Source organism: Ischnura elegans, chromosome 7 (assembly GCF_921293095.1).
Source record: "Ischnura elegans chromosome 7, ioIscEleg1.1, whole genome shotgun sequence".
Lineage (NCBI taxonomy): Eukaryota > Metazoa > Arthropoda > Insecta > Odonata > Coenagrionidae > Ischnura > Ischnura elegans.
This window is the reverse complement of record NC_060252.1, coordinates 4,924,423-4,948,271: the sequence shown is the minus strand read 5'-3', so window position 1 is coordinate 4,948,271 and position 23,849 is coordinate 4,924,423. Positions and strand designations below refer to the sequence as shown.

The 23,849-nt window shown below is 40.2% G+C and overlaps 1 protein-coding gene across 1 annotated transcript in view; it reads left to right on the top strand.

Annotated features, from left to right (window-relative positions):
• LOC124162493 (gamma-aminobutyric acid receptor subunit alpha-6-like) overlaps window positions 1-23,518 on the top strand; it is a 63,935-nt gene extending 40,417 nt beyond the window's left edge. Inside the window, exons 2-10 of the mRNA XM_046539047.1 lie at window positions 518-585; window positions 1,869-2,092; window positions 4,538-4,620; window positions 6,498-6,635; window positions 7,482-7,634; window positions 8,992-9,368; window positions 10,421-10,711; window positions 13,525-13,536; window positions 16,033-23,518. Of these exons, the coding sequence (XP_046395003.1) occupies window positions 518-585; window positions 1,869-2,092; window positions 4,538-4,620; window positions 6,498-6,635; window positions 7,482-7,634; window positions 8,992-9,368; window positions 10,421-10,711; window positions 13,525-13,536; window positions 16,033-16,497 (1,811 nt within the window). The 3' untranslated portion in view covers window positions 16,498-23,518. The remainder of the gene's footprint in view (window positions 1-517; window positions 586-1,868; window positions 2,093-4,537; window positions 4,621-6,497; window positions 6,636-7,481; window positions 7,635-8,991; window positions 9,369-10,420; window positions 10,712-13,524; window positions 13,537-16,032) is intronic.
• The last annotated feature ends 331 nt before the right edge of the window (window positions 23,519-23,849 follow it).

The window sequence follows — 23,849 nt, the reverse complement described above, 5'->3', positions numbered from 1 at the left end:
TATTTAAGGTCTAAGATGTAACTTTTTGAAATCCTAATTATAAGACGTGTTCGCGCTTGGTATTTTTTCTGCCTTAAATTTCAAAAACTGAACATTTTGCTCTCATTTCAACTTATCTTCTAAGTCTTTTAATCTCTTATTGGCTTGTAATAGTTAACTAAAATGCAAATGCCAGCACATTGAAAATATATTCATTGGACTCCAAGGAATTGCTTACGCAAAAAAGGTTTGGTTAAAGCACGGAAGGTAGTGGTTGCGATGTATGTACTCTGATTGTACAGCGCCATTCGTGGGCGTAGACACGAAAAAAATCACAAAAGAATAAAATTATTTTCAAGACAGTATTTTCTATTTTAATTGTAACAACAAGTTCCTTAAATATATTTTGAGCCTCAGTGTATCACATATCATCCCTAATTTTTCTATGAGTATTTTATTTCAAGGATTCTGATGCATGTACTTTCATGGGAAAGCTGACCACCGACTGACGTCCTTTCGCTTCCTTCTCTCTCCGCAGGGCCTCCCGTTCTGGTGACTGTCAACATGCACATCAAGAGCATGGGTCCAGTGTCCGAAATGGATGAGGTAAGATCTGCGGTCACCGTCATTGGTCAGTTTCCGAACAGATATTCTTTTGTTCAAATGAAATAATCGGCTGGGTTTCCTGACGCGCTTGAGATGTTCCATTCGGACCAAATGTGGCATTGTCTTGTTGGCGTTGATGAATATAAATTTGAAAAACTGAAGAATATTAATTCAAGGAGTCAAATTTCGGGTTAAAAGTCAACGTTAAACTTAATTTGACTTGAAGTTATGAATCTTTACAAGGTGGTCTCAATTCACAGTCCACAAAAAGGCGTGAATCCTCACCCATGGAGTGAGTACCTGTTCTAGAACTGCCCTCGTGAAACGTTCCCTCTTCCGGAGGCTGAAGATTCCAAGTATTCATTGCCCCTGGCATTCCGTGCAAATACCCAATTATTCGATCCTTGTGGTATTTTAGATCACATGTTTTTAAATTATCAGTGCTTTTAAAAATGGAATTTCATTTGTAAAGTGAAGCATAATCTTAGTCATGAATAGATTTTCTTCGCTGCCTTTAAATGAGTAGATGCATGTGAGACTTAGACGCATAGTTATATTTTTTCGATATTAACCGGGAGTTTTGAAACGGATGCGTTATTTAACGTTACATTATTTGATTTATGCATAATATTCACAAAATGCAAATTCGTTTCGTCCTGAAATGGTTTTCCTTTCTTGAGGAAGGTAAATTTGGCAACAGGAAATCCAGCCGCAAGGGATTCAGGATGCTCTTTTGTCTTCTTCCCGTTTACCGTAAAATCCAAGAAAATATCCGGAATCGAGCTCAACTATTTTCTTGAGCTGTTCAACACAAACTCTTGCTACCATATTTTCATTTAATAAAGCTTCATCACTCCAAACTGCGATTTATGTGGGTTGAATAGGAACAGTTGCGTGTGATTTAGAATATTTGGGACAATCTATGCTGCACATGTATTAGATTTAAAACTTTGAAAGCGGATGATGATGAGACCAGCATTCAATCAAAGGTGCATGTTGTGATTAACTAGTTACAGTCACGTTAACGATGGAAAATGCTTCTCTATGGGTAAGTTGAGAGTATTAATTATTAAGGAGTACTTCTCTGGGAGAATGATTTTACTTGCATATAAATAATGTATATCACGATAAAGAAAGTGTAAGATCGAAAAGGGTAGATTTATTTTCTAGGTAGGCATTAATTAGCACCAGAAATTGATTTGTTCAATGAACTGCTTAAGTTGAAATATAATAATGATAGTTGCGTTATCTTTGTGTGTGATGGACGCAATTTCCTTTCGCAGTTGTACGTCATGGATTGCTACTTCCGGCAAGTGTGGTACGACCGCCGCCTCAGCTTCAACTTCAGCGGTTTGACGGAATTCTCTATGTCGTGGCTCTTCTTGGAAAGAATTTGGAAGCCAGACACCTTCTTCACGAACGGGAAGAAGTCTTATCTGCACAGGATAACCGTGCCCAATAAGTTCATCCGCCTGAGAAACGATGGCTTCCTCACCTACTCCATGAGGTGACTATTAATACAATTAATCTCTTATTTATATTTTATTAGCAATTCCCATTACTCGTATTAACGAAAGAGCTTTGTATGTAAAATATCATCAGGAAAAGAAAAATCAGAAAAACTTGTATTATGTAGGTCCACGGGTTACAGTGAATCGTGTTGATTTTTTTAAATGCATGATGCCGTCATTCAATATCAAATGTGAATGCAACTTTATTTTATCTCAATAATGCAATGTTAAACCAAGGAATGTTGAGGAAATCTCTCACTCAAGTTTCGATGAATAATAGTCGGCTGCACGCCGCGCAAACGGAGAAAACGATTACGAACGCATTGTCCTTGGTCTGAGAACGGATTCAGAACTTAGAACGCTTGAGAGAGCGTAGGAGTTGTGAGAAGCGGCCACCCCCGAAATTTTTGAGAAAATTGGAAATATGGTAATTATAAAAAATTATTATCTCCAACTTTATATTTCACAAGCTCGTCAAAATTTTGAAGAATAATTAGAGATTATCTAAGGGCCATTTACCGAAGCAGACGCATTATTGTTGAGAGGTATTGCTCATCATTGAAACTCCAAGGAATATCCACATTCAATAATATCCACAAGGCAGCGACGAATACAGAGTGATCCATTTTCAATTCCATGCTCGCGAGGAATAGCATTTCATAGTTATTAATTTGATATATCGCTGATGATTTGATTTTTAAACTCATTTAAATGCGCGGAGAGTTATATTATGTTATATTCGTGGTTGTTGGTGGGTGTGATTGGTGACATAATTGACAGGACATTTGGAGATTCTGGTTCAAATACTGGCCGAATAAAATAATTCTTTTTCAGGCAATTTCTGCAATTGCTGTATGAATTTAATAATTGCTTATGTTCGCCTTAACCAATTAACCACCAAGGTCAATATTACTCTGAAATTTTAACCCGTATATGTATATTTCATCTCAGTGTATGCAAGAAACGACTCCTGCACCTTCTCCTGGAAATATTTTTCTCTAATAGATGGCCTACTTAATCTTGTTTTATGTCCAGTGGCGAAGACATACGAATTGGCCTCAGTTTCCGTCGGTGTTGGTTGATGCTCCTGCTCCGTGGCCATCATTGGTTAGATAGACTCAATACGATTGCCTTATCCGGAAGTAGGTAGTTAAAGAATAGGGGAGATATTTAAAAGGTCTACTCACAAGACATATCTTTTACAGATGAAATATTTCAAACTATTCCGGCGTAGAGCTGGGGTGAATTCTACTACAATGTGACATTGGGTCACTCTTTCCACGGTGACCTTGGTCTGATTGCCTTCGTTTTCCTCATAAATAGTCGGTATCTTTGGAAGCTTGAAAAATCGCTGATGCAAGTGCAGCACGGTGGTGGTGAGCCTGTGTACTTCCACTGAGATGAGTGGCGGTGCTTTTCAGGATTGAAAAACGGCGTCGGTGTCTCACGCATGGTCACCATCGTTGATGAGAAATTCCAAATTGATTTGAAGTCACCACGGGGCGGCATTTGCTGAGCAACATCCGTCAGCATTGGCGGCATACATCCGCGCAGCGCTTATCGCATTTTCAGGCCCTCAAGCAGGATTGTGCGCACACGCCTTTGGAGGCGATGCGTCCCGCAGTCGTTCGCTCATCTTCTAAAAAACTCGCTCCATCATGTCGTCTGTCCGTGTGGGAGGCCGAGAAGCTCTTGGTGTGCTGTGACAAGATGTTCTGCCTTCTTTGAACGCAAATTAGACACATACCATCACCTCCGACTCGAATGGCGACGAATTTCAATCGGTTGCACCACACACGAGCGGAGAAAAGGATTAGAAGACATTTATTGGTCTTGGGCTGAGATCGTCACCATAATGTCAAAAACACCTCTAGCTCTCCTCAATGCCGCTAGAATTCAATGTACAGTATAGTGATGGTATCTATGCCACGAATTACCATTGGCTTAGCATTTATTTTAAAACAAACTACATGTGTATATTAGTTGCCAGACCTGAGAAAAAAATCCAAGGCGTTTGAACTAGCCTCTCGTATACCTCGTAGTTTAACCAAAGTTTATGGATATTCGGCGACGTGAGTTGACTTTAAATCGACAATGACAATTGACCTCAAAAGAGTCGAATTTCGGCGATGAAAGTCAATACCGAGAATATGCGCACTGCGATTTCACATTACTTACTATGGCCCCTCACAAATTTATCTTAATTTACGGTCTAAAAGATGAATTAAAGCGAAGATTCTCGATGGATGGATGATGGATGTATGATGTAGGGGGCTCTGGCCACTGACCGTGGGAAACAAAGCCAATGTAAAATCGAGAAAAATATGCGAAATCTGCTCTTACTTCTTTGAGTGGTGAATGTGTGCGTTCTTTTAGTGTGCTTGCTATTTCTATGACTATGGATATTTTCAATGTTTAATTTCCCTAATCTCCACCCACAGGTTGACCATTCTGGCCAGGTGCAGGATGCATTTGAGGAAATTCCCACTCGACTCCCAAGCGTGTCCTCTTTTCATTGGAAGCTGTAAGTATATCGCACAGTTAATCTTCTCTTCATCACGATAGGCTTTTTGACTCCTACCTCTCATGAAAAAATCATTATTATTTTCAAGCCACTTTATATATTCTCGTAGTTTGGTCGCTTTAAGAAAATCAAATATTCGCTAGGTAAAATTTTTCCCCCTAAAAAGAATTACGGGGCTACATCTGTCAGTTGCATTGGTTGTGTGATACATAATTTAGTTTTGTTCCCAGTATGTTATTGTTAATTTTTTGTGCCGCAAACTTTCTTGTTTTGCTGTTCAATTACGAAGTCTAGATAGGACGATGGTATCATCTCGTCGTACAATTCAAGCATCCAAGGGAAGCCGCCAATATTTTTGGACCTTTGACGATTATTTTTAACAGATTAAAGTTTCCTAATTCCACATGTTTTAAATGACGCATCAATCCCGATCCACCGATTGTATTTTTTCTTCTGTTTCTCCTTGTACTAATTTCATAAATGTTAAAAGTTTAAGCTATCGCATCGTCTTGAAATTTAATGAATTCTGATAATTTATGAAGTAACACCCAAATTGGATGTTTCAATTGATTCCTCATCATATGAGTGCTTGATGATTATCTGTTTGCCTGAATCGGAGTTCTTGTGGTTAAGTAAACAGCAAAGAATACGCTGCGAATTGATTGAATTGACCTACTATTCCAGGGCGGTGTGGTGAGGTGGAAGCTCCCATGTCACACCTTCTTTCCTATCATTCTTTTCTAAATGTCCTTCTTCGTGTGGATGAAATCGATACACCATTCTTTTTATGGCTTGTGCTAAAAATTTTCATTTTTTGGGTGGTCATTTTTTACTTACAATTAGGGATGGACGGATCCAGGATTTTTTTTCGGATTCGGATCGGATCCTTGATTTTCGGAGCCGGATCTTTTGGATCGGATATTTTCGGATCCAAATGCATTTTCAAATTCCTGCTATTAAACGAGTAATTATTCAAGTTTATTCTGGGTACGTACAATCGAAGGAATGCTTTTTAGATTTTCATAAACATTTTAATATTTTTATAAATTAAAAATCATTTTTATAGGCTTTCAAGTTTTTTTTTTTAATATCATTACATGCTCATGACCTAAACTGTTACGCTCGGGTTTGGAAATGAAAATAGGAAAAATCTTCGGATCTGACCAGTAGCGTAGGTCAAGAATCGCATGCGACGGCGCATTCGAAGAAAGAATTGGAACTCTTTCCACCATTATGTTGCATTCACTGAAGCTATTACTTAATATTTCGGATCCAGATCCGATGTCTTCCGCGACTTTGGATCCGAGGTATCCGATCCGACCATCCCTACTTACAATCATAGTTACTGAATGAATACTGAGGGGATTCTGAGCAATACTGGTGGAATACTGCAGTAATAGTACTCAGTCGAAATGCTCTTGAAATACAAGTGAAACGGAATGATGAAAAGTGCCTTTGGAATGATGAAGCCGTCTACCTCGGGCAAGTTTAAAACGAGCAAAACATCACAAATAAAGACAAGTGGAGTGGAAGTGCCCTCCTAAGGCTATTTATGTGATTTACTTCAGCATTTTTAACTTTTCTTTAAAAGAATACGAACTGGCTCAAATTTATCATCCAGAAATAAAGTAAATGTCATTCTCTTGGAGAGGAAAAGAGAGAGGATATTCTAGAGTTCAGAAATGCAATTTGCATTGGATAGAAAGCAAATAAATAAATGCGACTGAGATCTCAAATGCACTTTGAAAACTGCGTTACTGCATTGGTGTAACCGTGACTGAATGTGACCATCATCCGTGGGTATTAAAGTTGGAAATGTGGGGCAATTATGTGAATTTGCAGTGGAATCGCAGATGACGAGTCTCTCTCTGTTGCAGACGGCTACACTTCCAAGGACGTTCTTTACCAGTGGCAGGTGAAGGGCAGCGTGGGTCTGGAGCCTGGAGTGGAGTTGGCCCAATACGACCTCGTGAGCATCGCGACAGAGGGGGAGGCCATGGAGAAGAGAGGCAACGGTGAGGGCCAACTTCACTGCAACCAATCAAGGGCCCTTTTTTCCCAGCTCCTTCTTAATCTCCCCGCGAAAGCTTACGGCGTTGCAGAGCAGACGATTTTAAGTTTGGATGAGAATTCTATCTGGAAAACTGTTATCACTATTGGGAGTGTTGTGCTAATATTTTGATATCTCTGTCTTTCTACCATTTTTAAGTCTTCGTTTAGCATATTTTAAGAAACCAACTGGTGAAAAATTTGTCATACCTTTATAATATTGCGGAGTAAATGAAAAATCGTTCAAGATGAGCTGGACGTGAAATAAAATCAGGATAAATGTTTTTCAAACTGTGCTTCCATGAGTGAAACTTTGAACTGATGGATAAAAGGATTTTCAGATCTAATGGTTAGTGAAAGGTGCAACATTTTAACGGAGAATTTAATTTTAAAGGTAATTATTTTCTTTTTTAAAATTATATTTAGCATTCACCAGAGTTAGAAGCTCTATATCTAAAAAGTAGTTTTTATCAGTATTTTAAGGTTGCCTGAGCAAAATATTGTTCGTATTTTCTGATGAGGAAGAATATTACCATGCGTTACATGATGTAATATAAAAATATTTATGGTATGAATATTCAAAATACACTTAACCTTTAGTGAAATTTGGTGTTGGTTTTCGGAGCGAGTTAACGGCGCTGAATGCATTTCATCACAGAGGAATTTCCTCGGTTGCATAAAAGGAAATACTTGTGAAGAATAAAGCACAGCAGTTACGTGTTGTCAGACCAACCACACGTCATCATGCATGAGGAAATGATTTTCAGGCTGCAAATGAATATTTGTCGTGACGCACATTGGTTTCTTTGCAGATAGCTACAGTGTGATCCGCGTGTTCTTCTTCCTCAAGAGGCACACGGGTTATTTCATGCTCCAAGTGTACGTGCCCTGTGGTCTCATCGTCTCCTGCTCCTGGGTCTCATTCTGGATCGACCCCGACGCCGTGCCAGCCAGGGTGTCCCTGGGTAATGATATCCCCATTTGAGAACCTTTTTATTACATTGAATCAAACACCTGTGTTAATGTTTTATCTTCCCTCCGAGGAATTTGTACCTTCTCAGTGATCATATTTTTTCCTAAAAATCATATGAAAGGCAGCACTGGATTTTTTAAACAATGATATAAGTAATATTTTATTTAGATAGGGCATAATATGGCAAAACCCTTTTTTTTTAAAAAAAAGCGTTTGCCTATTGACTTGAGTCTTGTGTTCTAAATGCGGGTGAACCTTTTGAACATGCCCGAAGAGAGTGCGAGGTAACTTACGAAGAGGACTCAATTGTCTTCCAAAAAGAGAGATGCATTTTACCCTAGAATATTGAAAAAATGCTCACGTGACCTAAACGGCTTACTATAGTAGAAGAATCAGAGGATATTAGCTCTATGGTGGATCGACCTTGATTATTGGTTTATCACTTGTCAATGTTCGTTATTTACCACGAAACGTAACTTCAGACAACCGCCCAGGAATAAAACTTGGAACTTTATTCGCCAATATCGATTCAAGAAATAATAGTACTTTTATACACCACGGATTCTCGGATTGTTTTCCCCGCCAACATTTTCAAATCGGATCTTGGCACACCGCTGACACATCTTAAATCATATAATGGCGTATCGAAGCGAGTATTTTGCAGCTCTAATTGGCTGTGCAACATGGGATAATGATCGTTTAAATTTTGCGAAATGCGGCGGTTGTAAAATTAGTTTTAGCACTAAGTTACTCAATGGGCATACAGGAAGACTCCAATGAGTAAGACAAATTAAAAAATTAAATTGGTAGTCACCAGGGTGAAGTGCGAGGGATTCTCAGCCACTGGGGCAATGGAAGTACTTACTTAGTTTAGGCGACGCCCAAGTTCGCTGATTTCCCTAAATCGTTAGACTAAAGAAGTCAATAGAAGGTAGTTCTGACGGACGACTTGTTCAAGAGAGAAAGAACGAATGAATCTGAAACAAATCACGTGCCATGTTTGCACAGGCTAACAAAACATGTGCACGGTGAAGTAGAACAGTGGCAATTATCATAGGATGAGACAATACTTTCCAAAGTGTTAAAATATCAACGAGGACACTACACTTTTATGAGGAAGTCTATGAAAAAGAGGTTCCGTATGGTGTCCCACGTGAAACCCCAAACCAATGTTCTTTGTAATGATTTTCAGCTGTGTTGCTGCGTGTATTGAGCTGGGGTTGGATGCTTTACTGGTCGTCCATCCATTCTCCCCCATTTATTTGGTTGAGTCTTTGATTGAGTGACTCTCCTCATTGACGAATCGTAATCAATTCCTTTTTTTCATTTCTGTCGCGGTGGCGCTGAAGGTGTGACGACCGTCCTGTCGATGACGACCATGGGCTTCGGCGGTCGCGCTCAGATGCCCAAGGTGTCCTACGCCACGGCCCTCGACTGGTTCGTCATCCTGTGCTTCTCGTTCGTGTTCGCCGTGATGGTGGAGTACGCGGCCATCAACTTCATCGACAAGATCCGCACGGACGTGAAGAGGAAGGCGGAGGAGGACAAGAAGAAGGCAGAGGAGGAGAGGAAGCGGCGGGAGGCAGAGGAGGCAGAGGAGGAGGAGCAGAAGGAGAGGGAGAAGGACGAGGACGAGGAGGAGCGGAAGAAGCGGGTGAAGAAGGAGCAGGAGGAAGGGGCGGGCCTCAAGGAAGGCATCGTCACCACGCACGCCAAAAGACCCACGGTGAGCGGGGAAACACTCTGCGCGGTCGGAGACCTTCTTCTGTTTAATTAATTACAATGCCTGGTTGTCGATGGCCATGAGAAATAATACAAATGACGCTAGAGGGTTGCAGTAAGGAATATTGTGCGGTAGACCCAGGAGCGGATACAGAAAAAACTCGAGGGGGGAGCGCAAAGATATCTTGAGTTACCTTTACTTTTATCCAAATAAAAAAATAATCAAGTCGCATGCAGAGTTTAAGAAAATTTTAATTAATTTATTGCACACATATACAAGACAGCGCCATCTTATGGTATGAAAAAGTTATAATTGCGGTTCTGCAATGTTTAGAAATACCGGCGGGCACGCAAGGGGGGGGGGGGGTGTGGCACTGTGTCACTTAGATAACTGAATGAGGAGCAGAACGGATTGAGCGAGGCTGTTTATTTAAAGATGGTTCGAGAGCCACTGGACGAAAATCCAAATCATAGAAGCGGACGAAACCAAATCAATGCCTATCCAACGCCCTATCATCGCGGCTTGTCCCTTCATTGCACTTGAGTACTATAAGCTAAAATCAATTTTTTTTCATTCAATATTGCCAAGTTTGAAATTTGGTTTGATGAAGCCTTAACTGAATTTTTCTTCCCATATTTACCGCCGGCTTATTAATATACTTAATTTATGCTTATATACTTCATACCCTGCTTAGTCCGCAGCTTTGATTTATTGAATACACTACTATGGGCAAAGACTTTAACTATCTAACATTTCCGGTTTTTTGAGGCACTGCTCTAACTCCCTTCGTGGCCAAGACATGGTTTTTTCAAGTTGTATGTAAGATTTAAGTATGGAAAAGGTGAATGAAACCAACATTTTAAGGAAACTGTAACAGCTCTTTATTAGTTTTTAAAAGTATTTGCTTGAAAAAATATTATTTTCCTTATAAGACATTTGCGATTTTTGCTTCTGGGGGGGGGGGGGGGGGATAGCTGCTCCCTCCTGCCCCTCGCTGGGTACGTCCATGGATAATTCTACAATGATGCACTGCAATGAAAATGACGATTTTTCAGAATTTCGGTGCGAGCAACGTGCTGCTGGGTGGCGTTGGTGATCACGACGTGGTGCGAGTGATCGTGGAGAGCGTGGACGAGGATCCCCTGGGGCAGAAGGTGGTGCCTCCACCCCCGCCGCCCCCACCGCCGGGGGCCAGCAGCAGAGGGGGCGGGGTGGGGGCGAGGGCGGGGGTGGGCCACGTTACCAGGGACAACATCGACTGGGATGAGGAAGCGGATGAATACGACGAGTACACGGACGAGGAGCTGGACGTGGTGGGCAACGGGGGACCGGACCAAGTCGCAGAGGCACGTATCCACGCTATACAGCAACTGCAGACACCCACTTGGCACTGGCCACTTCCTTGGGGAGGGTTGAGCGCTCGGCTGCAGATCGAGGGCTCCCGGGTTCGAACCCCGGTTGAAGCCACCCCCAAACGAAATCCTCAAAGTGCGAGGTGGAAGGGAAGCGCCCCCTACTCTGAATATTTGAAATTCAAAAGTCTATGCCTTAATTCGGGGCAAGCTCTACCCTACCTATCCAGACCAACTATCGGTTGAATCACTGAGAGAGTGTGAGCCAGTTCCTTCAGTTGCCTGACTTTCAAATTCCTTGTAACTTTTCTTTTATTTCACCGACTAAAGTTCGCTGCCTTCTCCTGTTCTTCAGATTACATCACAGAGCCTCATCTCTCTCTCTCTCTCCCTCTCTATCCCTCCATTTGATCTTCAGCACACCCTCCACCACCACATCTCACAGTTTCCGATCAGATTTTCCAAGTACACGCTCTAAACATTATGTTCTTGTGGATAACGGCACAGTCCCGATGCTATAGGCAGCGACCCACGTGCTGCACAACGTTAACGTGTCACAGAACCGTATGCCGTGAGTGGCGCGCCTCCGGAAACAATTGGCTGTCGATAAGCGCAACGCTAAATCCACGAATATACAAAGTAGGATGCTCAAGTCGGCCTTTAAATGTGTTGTCACCTACCGCGCTTTTAATTGGGTTTACAAAAGTCGCCACTCGCGTCGCTGACGGACAAATTAATCCAAGTTTAAAGTGGAAATAAAGTATAGTTATGGTATTAACCGATATTTATACACATCATGATGTGATCTATCAAGTTTATAAGTTTTCAGTGCTATTCCTCGCAATTATAAACATTGTACTGAAAATATTGGAATAAAGTGGATCGCATTATAGTCATCACCGCGCCGTGGACATTTTTGAAAACCGATTAAGGTACGACCAAAGTGGCAACAGAAATATGCCTTCTGTGGGTTGGCATTGGTCGTCCTCTATGCAGCCCCCTTGGTTGAACCCATGAAACAGTGAGTGTAAACAAAAGTGGACTTGTTATCTTTTACATCGGTTGATAAATATTTTGTTCGGAGAAGTGGATGAAGACATAGCGATTTTTATTGGAATCCCTTAAATTTTTACAGATATATTTTTGAATATATATTGAGAATGAAATATATTACAAATACATATTTCATTCTCAATTATAATAATGTGCCAACGGAAGTTAAAGTTCTCACACATCAGAAATATATGAACTTTAAAATCTTATAAATCTTCTTAAATAGACAAACCTGTTTTGAACTCGGAAATCTGCTCTTTATGATCTTCTATGGTTTCCGATAGGTGTCTCCCATTGCAGATAGGGATCCTGATTGGTGAGCAGGAAACGTGAAGAGACGGAAGATGCGCGCACCGCCTCTCCCGTTCACCTTTCGTTTGTTTATGTCCCTCGTGTATATGTACAATTTCCCGTCAGCCATCCATTTGCTTATTCCCGTTCACAGGTCGCGTCACATTGTATGTGCTCCAGCCTTGTGGCTACAACTTTGAACCCATGGTCGTTCTCTTTGCATGTTGCACTCATCCAGGTTTTCATAATAGCACATTTAATTCTATTCATTTATTAGAGTAAATGTGATGAAAATATTATTCGTCACATACCTAAAAATATTACTTTTGAAAGACTACGAATTTGGATATCAGGGATGCGTCTGAAAAGATGCAGGTCATATGGACGGATAGGGAGAATTGGAGAGAACTACGAATGTGTTTTCATAAGAATTAAATGAACCGATTCAAGGAAATGGCCACGGTTAAGACAGTGACATATTTTTCCAGTCACCCTCAAGATTCTAAAGGTAGAAACAGTCATTAAATCTATGATGAGCGCCCTTCCATTCCATATATTTGTTTTAGCCGTGGGCGCCATTCGCCAAAAAATATTGTCTTGTGAAATTGTATGCTTGGCATTGTAAACCACCTAGTTCTTTGAGGCCAGCAAAGCTCTACCATAGAAGTTTATGCCGTGTTTGGACCCCTGGTTGGGGATTGAGTGGTGGGAAGCTTGGCTTGAAATTCACTAGATCCTGGCTGCTATCTCGCTCCAGGCAATGACTTTACCTATCACCTTAGTTTGGTTTTTGCGCCATATTGAAATCGCGGGTGACACTGCGACCCATACTGCATTGTGTTTTCCGTGCATAGTGTCACAGCCCTTGGGTTGGTATAGGAGAGCTCTCCCTCCATTCCTCATTCGTTCACATGCATCACGTGCATCCTTCCGACCCCCCCCCCTCCCCCAGCATTCGAAGCCAATCAATCTCCCTCGGAACAACACTTCTCCTTCAACACCTCTGAATTTGACATTTTCTCCATCATACCAATGCATTTCCTCTTCATTCCTCCTCTCGCTTCACTTTGCAAGACCTGAGCATACACTTCCAAACACTTTTTCATTTTCCCATTTCGTTATACATTGTTTTCGGAGTTTTAGGAATGGATATTCATGACTATGCTATATTCAATACACAAAAGGCATTAAATAACCAACAACGTTATCAATCTAAATAATTGAAATTTTTTGAAAATTTGTGGTTATATTTAAAAGAAAATGGGAAAGAAATGATGTTCTTGGAGAAAGGTTACATTTAAGACTTATTAAAATTAAGATGTATCCGTGTAACCTGAATTTACATTGAGTGTCCATTCTTTGCACATACATAATTTGGAGAAATTATGCACTCTTTCTTATTCAATTGGATTTTTTCTTTCTCTTGTCTATGCATAATTCAATTTTCTCTTTTTCTCTCACAGCTAATGATGTTGGTAAGTTAAGGGTCACTATTAATAATACTTACTTTGCTAGCTGTATTGAAGCTAGTCGTTCTACAGTCAACTCATGTTCGTGTTTAAGGTAGAAATATCATATGGAAACATTCTTTACACGAAGTAAAATCTGATGCTTTCCCGGCGAATATTTTCGAAACAGGCTATTCGGGCTTCCAGCCGGGTGGTCTCCCTCCATTCTGCCGACGTTTCGGAACACGAGTCGGGTTCCATCCTCAGGGCTATGAAGTTTGCCTGCTCATATGGTCTTCATCGGTTGGAATGTCTAACGTGATTGGCCGGGAGGCAGCCAATCTTATTTTCCTAAGTGTCGATTTCCATGCAGTACTTAGTAAACTCCAGGGGTCTACCAAATTCCTTGCGAGTGTGGGCAGGTGTGCGTTGGGGAAACGGGGAGAACCATTAATACCAGGATCAGAGAACATAAGAGACACCTTAGGCTCTGCCAACCGGAAAAATCCACGGTTGTAGAACGCGCCATTGAATCCGACCGTGCAGTGAGTGGGACCAAGTGGAGATTCTATGCCGTGAGACTAAATTCTGGGAAAGATTTATTAAGGAATCCATCGAGATCCGGCTGACAAGTAACACCCACAACCGTGACGCCGGGTTTTCACTAAGTAATGTATGGAAACCGGCACTTAGGAAAATAAAATTGGCTGCCTCCCGGCCAATCACGTTAGACATTCCAACCAATTGAAGAGTATATAAGCTGGCAAACTTCATCCACTCACCATTAGCCCTAAGGATGGAACCCCGGTCGTGATCCGAAACGTCGGCAGAATGGAGGGAGACCACCCGGCTGGAAGCCCGAATAGCCTTTTTCGAATTCTTTACATGCTTTAGCAATTAACCAAGGCTTTCTCCTTAATCTCTATAGAAGTATTGGTTATCATAACTATATATTGGATAAGTAGTTTGATAGAGGCATTATTAAGAGTATTTTTGTAGTTATTTATAGAAATATTGAATCCGAAGAGCAGTTAGATTGCTTAGTCTTTGAGATGAACACTGCTAGTATCAAGAAACATATGTTTGTAGAATGTGTTTTTCCTCAATTTAGTGATTTTATGGATTCAAATGTTGCGTATTGACCGTGATTTAAGGATTTTAAGACATTAATTACACTATGGTCATTATTGTTATCTTTACCGTATTGGTCTTTGGTGTATCTTTATATATTTCTACAAGTTGGTAATTCTCTTTGCTCGCTAGTAATGTATACTATTACTTAGTTCTTGCTTACTACTTTCACCCATTACGAAATTTTATGTAGTGTTATTATTATAGCTTTATTATAATCACTAGATACTGATTAGAATTTTACAATTCGTGAACCATTGTGCCTATTTTGGTTACAAAGTAAATCTATCTACATTTTGGTATATTTCTATACTTCGGGGCTCAGTAGTGCATGATATTTTCAGACAGAATACTTTTACCAAATCAATTATACCTTTTGTCGGATATTTACCGGAACGCGTGGGCTTGTCGAAAGAATAACAAAGTTCCCATTGTTTTTTCTGGATAGAAGTTGCCATCTGAATTTGCAAGGAGACAACAGTTACGATGAATTGTGTTATTAAATTTCAATTTTGCGTGTTTCGTGTGCAATTTTCAATTGTTAAGACTTTATTCTGTGATCTTCAAAGTCGTCATAAAGTTAATTAGGTGAACTGCAACACATTCGCATTTTTCTCCAATCATGCATTCAGTGACTGTGACAGTTTGGTGATCCTTGAGATGGCCCTGAATTCAAAGTAAAAAAATCGTAAATTGGCAAGACATCGATGTGGTATTCCACAGGTTCCCCGTGTCTCCTTTTACTTACCTCCATCGTTTTTGGCATGACGTCATTGACGGTATTGAGTGGAGGAATCCCTCACATCGGGATAATCAAAGAAGATATTGAGAAAAAAGCGAATCCGTGTTGCGGATCGCATTCTCCATTTTGAGATGGCTAGAAAGGGAGTGTATTGAGTTAAATGCAACCGATTAAAAATGTACGTAAAATTTGCATAATGAATTACTGCATTGAACATGTAAGTTTTTACGCAGCTACGTGATCTGATTTGAAAGTTTTTGTCAGGCTACATTTTAATACTTTGCTTTCAGGTGCTTGACTGCATACTAAGTTGCATGCTATATGCAGTAATTTGGAAAAATGTCGCTGCTGCATAGGGACAGATTGTGCCTTCTCTCCGACAGCGGCTTCATAAGCACGTCTCTTGAGCTACAGTGTGTTATATAGTCGCGAGCATTATGTTCGGAAAATCTCGTCAAAAATTCGCCTTGGAGGAAAATAGCTTACTGGGAGCAAACGCGACACCAATTTATAGATTCAATTTCGATTCCAGGCTGAACTTGGTTATTTTTTACGTTTTTTTTTCACCCTTTCACTTGGAATTATGATGAACTGCTAGAAAAAAGTGGCCGAACGAGGATCTGATTGTTTTTGTCTCAATCTTCGCGCAGATGGCGGTGTCGGAGTCCGCGGATCGGCTCGGCGTGGGCTGCGACGCCGACATCGGCCGAGGCGCCGACTTGCGTCGCGGCGCGCGCAGCGTGACCGCTTCCCCCGTGGACGCCCCCAAGTGGCAGCACACGCTCATGGCGCCGATCCGCGCGTGGCGCAGCTCACGCATGTTCACCAAGGAGGAGTTCGGCTCCGTGATGATGTTCCTGGGCGTGGACCAGTCGCCCAACGGACGGGGGCCCGAAGGGTCGGAGGCGCTGGTGCCGGCCGGGAAGTTCTCCAAGATAGACATCACCTCGCGGCGCCTCTTCCCCATCATGTTCTTCGGGCTCATCACCATCTACTGGATCGCTTACATGTACTACATCACGGACGAGTACCAGGCAGAGGGCTGGCACACCACTGGAGAAGACGGCATCGGACCCAGGCGAAACGTCGTCTTCGTGGCCGGAGAGAACAACTGACCCCTGCTCTTGCTCGCGTCGGAATACTCGCTGGAAGACTACGAGGACTACGGATGACGATAAGCTGTGGCCGTTCTTAAAGGAGGGCGGCTCAAATAATATGGTACGCCATTGCAATGAGGCACCGTCATTTCGTGGACATCTTATACTTACTCCCTCAGTCAGAGATTCATACAAAAATGAACAGATTGGCTTGTGTACATGCTACATCTGCTTCACGAGCCATCTGTAAGTCGGTATGGATAGGTGAGGATAGAGCTCACACCAGACTAATACTTAAGCGTGTGTAATGCACACCCTGAGGATTGATGTGGTGCGGGGGCTTCTCTCCCTGTGGGTCCTGGTTCAAACCCCGACAGTGAGGGAGATCCGTGTTTTCCTGGCTTGTGCTTGAAGTGCACTCCGTCCGTCGGACGGGACGTTAAGCCGTGATTCCCTTGGTGCCTTTCGTTAAGATCACGCTAATCCCGATACCGAGTCTCCCTCCCCCATGCCTTCATCCTTTCCCACGGTGCCAAATGTCAGTCGCCTCCGTCATCAAACACCATACCATATCAAGTTACACACTCAAGATAAGGGGAGCACTTGGCTCCTCGAGAAGTTTTCATTTTCATTTTCCTGAGGCTTCGTCCTTCAATTGAACTGGGGACCCTTTAGTTAGATGCCCAGCACTATAGCCACCACGCCCTCCGCTGCACCAGCGCAGTGCTCATAATCTGTCATTGCAAAAAGCACCCTTCCCATATGAAATCCGATTTACCAGACTTGCTCTTCTCGCTGCGGTTGTGCGTGTGGCAGCGGTCAGTTGGCCAGACCGATATGAGCTGGGAATAAAGCAAGCTGAGTCAGTCCACTTCGCTTGCACCGCCCTGCTTTGGGATCGCACGTGCATACGGTACAGCTCGTCTGTCCTATTTGGTATCCTGATGGGAAACAGTGAATGATCATGGAAATCGTACAGAATAAAACAACTTTTATATGCCAGAAATATGAATATTGTGGATTCGAAAAGGCTGAATGTCATCAAAGGTGCAATGTTTAACTGTCACAATTTATTGTCTCAATGTTTTAAAACACTGAGATATAGTTTTCAAGATCGATATTTTCATCGTAACATATTACCATTCGCAATATAATTATTTTCCATCGCTCTTCGCTCTCTCAATGGTTCATCTGAATGCAGTCCGAAGCCTCCATTTTACCTATCTACTATCTGTTTTTGAATTGAAAAATGCCTATAATTGTAATGCTTGTGAATTTTCGAAGTGGTAAAACCATGGTTGCATTTCTTTGTCAATGATATGAGTTGACAAAAATCCAATTTGAATTATTCAATTCGCAATGAAATGATGCTTAGTGATCGATCTCTTTTCCAAGTTGGTTTCATTGGAAATGTCTCAACTTCGCTTGGAAGCGGAAATCATTACTCCATCGAATTTAGCTCAGCGCACTCAGCAAGGTCAGAGCAAGTTCGCGAAGAATGTTTCTAATTGATTTGGACTGAAATCGATGGGACTTCTATTGGTTCGCGTAGTGCTCTGTGTTACGAATGCCGAAGCAAACATATTTCAGCGTAATTATCCTCCAAGCAAATTGAAATCAGCGGAAGCGAAGTGGGACCAGTGGCAATATGTTAATAGCATTATTCGCATGGCAATGAAACAGGTACCGGTTCGGGGATTTTAGCGAGTGGAAACTATTTCCACGTCTAAAATAGACGATACGGTTCTTGGCAATCCTTGAATTTGTGCAATGTTTTTTCCTCTGTTGTTGCGATGAGGTAATTAATATTTTTACGCGAAGGTAAGAAGGCAAAGACGGGATAAAATCCATAATAATTACCCGCTCTTACTAGGAGTATATTATGTTTATCAGACGGCGTACTAGGAATGATATAGTATGTTTTCCTTGGTGCACGACTTCATTGCTAAAATTTTATCTTTATGTGCGTTTTATTCATCATCAAAATTAAAAGTGATTTAGATATTGAATTAAATTGCGACACTAAAACAAAATGGCAGACTAATTTGGATGTTATGTATTTTTTCAGATCCAGATTCACTACTCCCGCCAAGCTCAATGTAAAATGACCTGTCATAAGTAGTTGAGGAAAAATAACTTAATAAAATTGCGTGATCACTTTCTTGTAGGGCGGTGGTAGAATATTATGGACTATTTGAGGTTAATTTTACGTAAAGTACAAAAGGTTTCCGTCTAAAAGTATTCATATAAGTTATACGGAGAATGCAAGTTTATCCTCACGTTGTTCATTTTGGTAATATTGAAGAGGCTTTGGTGACATATCACGGGGAATGTAGCTAATTGTACCATAAATAGGGAATTTATAGCTTGCACCGATGACAGCAGTTAGTAACTCGGCAAAAACTTGGCAGCAGTTGATAAAAGTTATTCCTGTAAAAACTTTGAATGTATATCTAGCAAGTTATATAGCTGGAAAATCATATTTCATACCTTTACTTTGATGAAAGAAAGCAATATTTAAAAGTAATTCTGCACGAGCATTATAGAAATATAAATACTTCCGTACATAAATCTTCCGAACACAATTGTTTAAAGACTTTGATAACGCATATCATTAAAAGTTCAGGTTTTTCAATGTTGCATTCAGAAAGAGTTTTCCCACAAAGTATTTTAACTGATATTAGGTGAAATTTAATGTAAATATTGACGAAAGATACTCAATCAATGGTTTCCTTAGAATCATCAAACCATTGAATCATTAAATTTTTACCTAACCGTCCATAGGTAGTCAGTTTTAAAGTATAGCGGAATACCTAGGTTTATTGCTGCACTTTTAACTTGTCGAATACATTTTTATGAAGTGAAGATACGTTTTTTCAAAATTTGCATTTAAAAATTCACATTTTGAAAAATTTTGAATTTCGCTTTGGAGTTCAGTCATTCACAGCAGTAGGCGTTACAACCAGATTGTAATTGCATTGGATCGAGTGTATCGCTCACTCTAAATTCTGAGAGCATTTTCAGCTCTAATGTTATGAGTGGATTCTTTGATGCCTCGGATTTTTCTACTTGAACCCTCTTGAAGAAGCCGTAACTTATGGTTAATATTTTATCATGTAAAACTTCCACGAAGTTAACTCACCTACCATCATCTTCATATTATCGTCCCTGAGAAATAGTACTTGCTGAGTCAAATAGTAAAGCTTGGCATTGTTCACTCCCAGTATGTTTCCCCTGAGTTGACAGTTGAAACTGTTTTTCCTGAATTGAATCATTCCCCTCCATTTGTCGAAGAAATCGTCATTTTTTAAGGATAGAATCGACCTGATAACCGATGCTGATTGAGAAAACGATCGATTTCGCCATGGTAGCATATAAGATGCTCAAAGGAGATTCCTCTCTAGCTTGTATAAGATGGGTTCCAAGAAATATCCAAGGCGGTAGAGGAAGAACGCAAATTCGATGCCAAAGTTCTCCTGCGTGAGGCGAAATGGGCCTGACCCTTAACATTGAGACGTTGGTCGGAACACCATGAAAACTGGCGTCAATGAACACGCTTAAACGCGGTGAAATACCCAGAAACAATAGGATAAGAAAAAAACCTGACTCCGTACGCGTAGGCTCAGATTCATAGGTAAGTTTTGAATACGTAATATTTTGCCCGATATTCCATTATCTACTCTTCGACGTTATTGATATGCATAAGATTTTGGACCAAATTTTCATCACTTCCACCCTCTTACAACATGTACAGAATAAATGTGATCTTCTTCACGTCGCAAAAGAGGGAAAGATGAATTTATAGTACAAAGGTGGGAACGATGAATCGTTATCTGTAACTTAGACAGTGAAAATGGCAATGATGGAGAGGTAAAGAAAGAGCAATCAAAACGGACAAACTGTACAATTAAAAAGGAAATTTTATTTGATGTGCACCGTTTAATACTTATCACGCGTATGATTACTTTGATGGCTTATTGAAGAACTTTGATTCACATCTATCACCTTACTTTTAGTGGTTACTTACCAAGTACGCATTTATAAATATCATGATGATATGAACAGCTTACACTTGTGTTTTTTAGGCCGTTTTTTAGCAGAATTCGTAATAAATTATCCGGACAGAGTACTCAAAGTGAGATTCCAGTACTCATAATGGCGGCTTTTATGGAAAAAAATGTAATCAACAATTGAAATTAGAGCGAAGGGGTTTAGTTTATTTGGAATTAATTGGCGTGAGGCGTTGGGACGCGCAGTGTTCATTTTCATTGCGTCGGTGTATTCGCGATGTGCGCCGGTTAGCTCTTATTATATTTCTGAAGAAGAATGATAGATGGCGTCCAGCCCCAGGTATTTTTTTATTACTATTAGCGTCCAGTGAAGATAATTTTTTTGCTGATTTTATTTTATGTTAATTGCTGATTTTTTCTGCATGCCAGTCTTTACCCTCAGGAAATGATTATCTTAGGTTATCGCTGTGTTTTTCTTCATCGAGAACCACATAAAACCAGCTGAGAAGCTTGTTTTCTTTAAATCTCCCAATACCCTTTTGAATTTTCAAGTAATTGCTCGTATACTTGTCCTACAATTTATCTACGTGTCGTGATTTTAATATCCGTATCAATTTGTATTGAAAATGTATCCAACGTTGAACAAATTGTCGCACTGATCTCATGTGTTTCCTTGGTCCTGGTAAGTTTTATATCCGAAAATAAAAGACGCACCCTTCGCTTACATCCCCTTAAGTAAGCACTGCAATCAAACCAATTGGCATTAAACAATAACATGATGAAATAAGAACACCATGGAACAAGATGGAATGTAAAAATAACTTCTGTATAATTGGTCACGGCTTTTTTGTGCACGTGCAATTTGTTATTGTCGTCATATTGGCTCATAAATTCTAAGGACGTATGAAACCAACAAATTTGTGAATTGTTTGTTATTATATCGTAATGTGTGTCTTTTTATTGTGCACAGTTGTGATACTCTAGTGTCTGCACAAAAGAATCTATGAACCTTGGGATATTAGGTTTGAGGCATGAAGTAAAAGTAATTGAATATAGAGAAATTAAAATAAGCAATGATTTTCATCCAGGCACTCTGTTGAGAGTACATTCAGCATCCCTACAAAGATAATTCTATTTAAAATCATCCTAAATAAAAAAATTAATTTCATTTCTAAATGACTTCCTCCTAAATGTGAAACAATCTATTGAAAAATTTATTTTTGAATTGATTATAGAAGACATGGAATTTACAAATGGCGTACCAAAAATCATTTATACCATAAAATAATTGAAAAGATTCCGTCAAAGTGCAAAGCATTGTCATTTCAGATACGAATTACTGTTATGTTTTTTTTTGTATTCAGGTGGAATATGTATGTGCATCATAATTAAGGAGAAATGCTAATATGCCTTAGAAACTATTATGCACGAGCATTTTGTATAAAAAATGCGTGGTGGTAAGCTTGGTGCCTCTTGTATTAAGAATTGTATAACATTATTGTACATTGTTATTGCCTACTTTATGGACCTCACTCCATGCTGTAATACTAATCTGATAGAAAATTGAGCCAATTCGACAATTTTCTTTTATTGTCGATTCTGATTCAGTTTCAATGATAAGCTGGCCATTATTTTCCGTATTTCGATCCTTCGACCACTTTCCAAGTTATTCTTGACGAAAAATTGACGGCCATATCGCTGACAAATTGATGACGTCACGAACTCATGCCCCTGAGGCTCGGTGCGCCTTCTCCTCGCCCTCGTGCATGGGACTCCCGTGGTTCGTGATTATTTTCTATATTTTGAGTGATTCCGTCCCTCAATGAGGGTTTTCCGTGATTGAGTAAACGAACCAGGGCTTTAATGACGTCACTCGTGAAAGTCATCGTCGCGGACGGCAAAAGTCCAGTGAGTCTGCGAACAGGGGAGGGCAGTATATATCTATAAAAACAATGTTTACTTGGGTAATGGGCAGGTTGGAGAAAGGACAGGCCCCTAAATGTCGTGAAAATATGCGTTTTCTGATTCGAAAAGCGTTAATGCTTATATTGAGACCACCTTACATTATTTATACGTATATTTAGACCCGGCATATAAAAAAACAACTTAAAAGCCCATTACTTTACATACGGTAGGGAAAAAAGTTACGACTGCTCTGTACAGGTTGTGTATTGGGAAAATTACAAAATTTGAAAAAATATGAATAATAGCTTTCTAATGATTAATGTGTCGATCAAAAATCATTTTTATTCATGAAAAGGTTTTTAAAAAATTAATCATACCTGTGCGGAGTTGATTCCGTTTTATGGGAGGTGGAATCATCAGAGCGCGGACAAATTTCATCGAATCGGAAATATCGTGTCTATTAGTCATTTGTTTGATTATATTGATGTGATGTTCTGAGAAAGTTTCAACGCTCCCATCCCACTGAGCATTGATTGATCATCATTTCTTTATGAGCTGCCCTCCGCCGGCTGAGCGCGGGGCTTCTACTTGCAGTGCAGATTCAATTCAAAATTTGAAGCTTATATTTCGGTAGCAAAGGGAATGGTGAAGCTTGTATCTCGGTAAAAAGTAGTTGCATGAGTACAAAACTTGGATAAACGAATACCTTATTTCGTGATTCGAAAAGTGGTAGTGGCGAAAATATTTGGAAACTTCAAATATCTACTCACTTTCTGCACGCAGGAAACAAATAGGAATAGAATTCTAAAACTCATCGCATAAAAATCTTATTAAGTTTTCGTATCTATGATCATTAGTTAATCTAAGGGTTCCATCCGTTGACTCCAGATCTCACAACCATTTTCATATTCCTCTTGCAAGAACGAATTACGTGTATCACCTACCAATTTTTAGAATAGTGAACAGAATTGGTAAATCTACAGATATTTTCCATTTATCACAAAATGCATCTAAAAATTTGTGCATCAAAATATCGAATTTTCTCAATTTTTATTCTAATGTAACTATGTCTATTGTAATGATTTATAGAAGGGCCCGTTTAAAAATATTATTGTTATTAAATATTCCCGCATATATATATTTATATTGATTTACCCACAGGTTTTTGTTGGTAATCTTGACTAAACGCATAGGTTTTGGGCGAATAATAGATTAAAAAAAAAACAAAATACTACCCGTAGAGTGGAGGCGATGCTTCATAATCTTTATCATTTTATGCAATAGGGTTTGAGCATAACGGCGGCCATTTCTGCATGAGGATATTTCGGGGCCTACGTTCAGCAGGGTGGTGACCCCTGTCTGTAAAAATTATTACATCGTCAGCGCAAGGATGCAATGTTCATGCAAAAGAGGACGGCACCACTCATTAGCAAACAACGTTTGCCTTGAGCAACT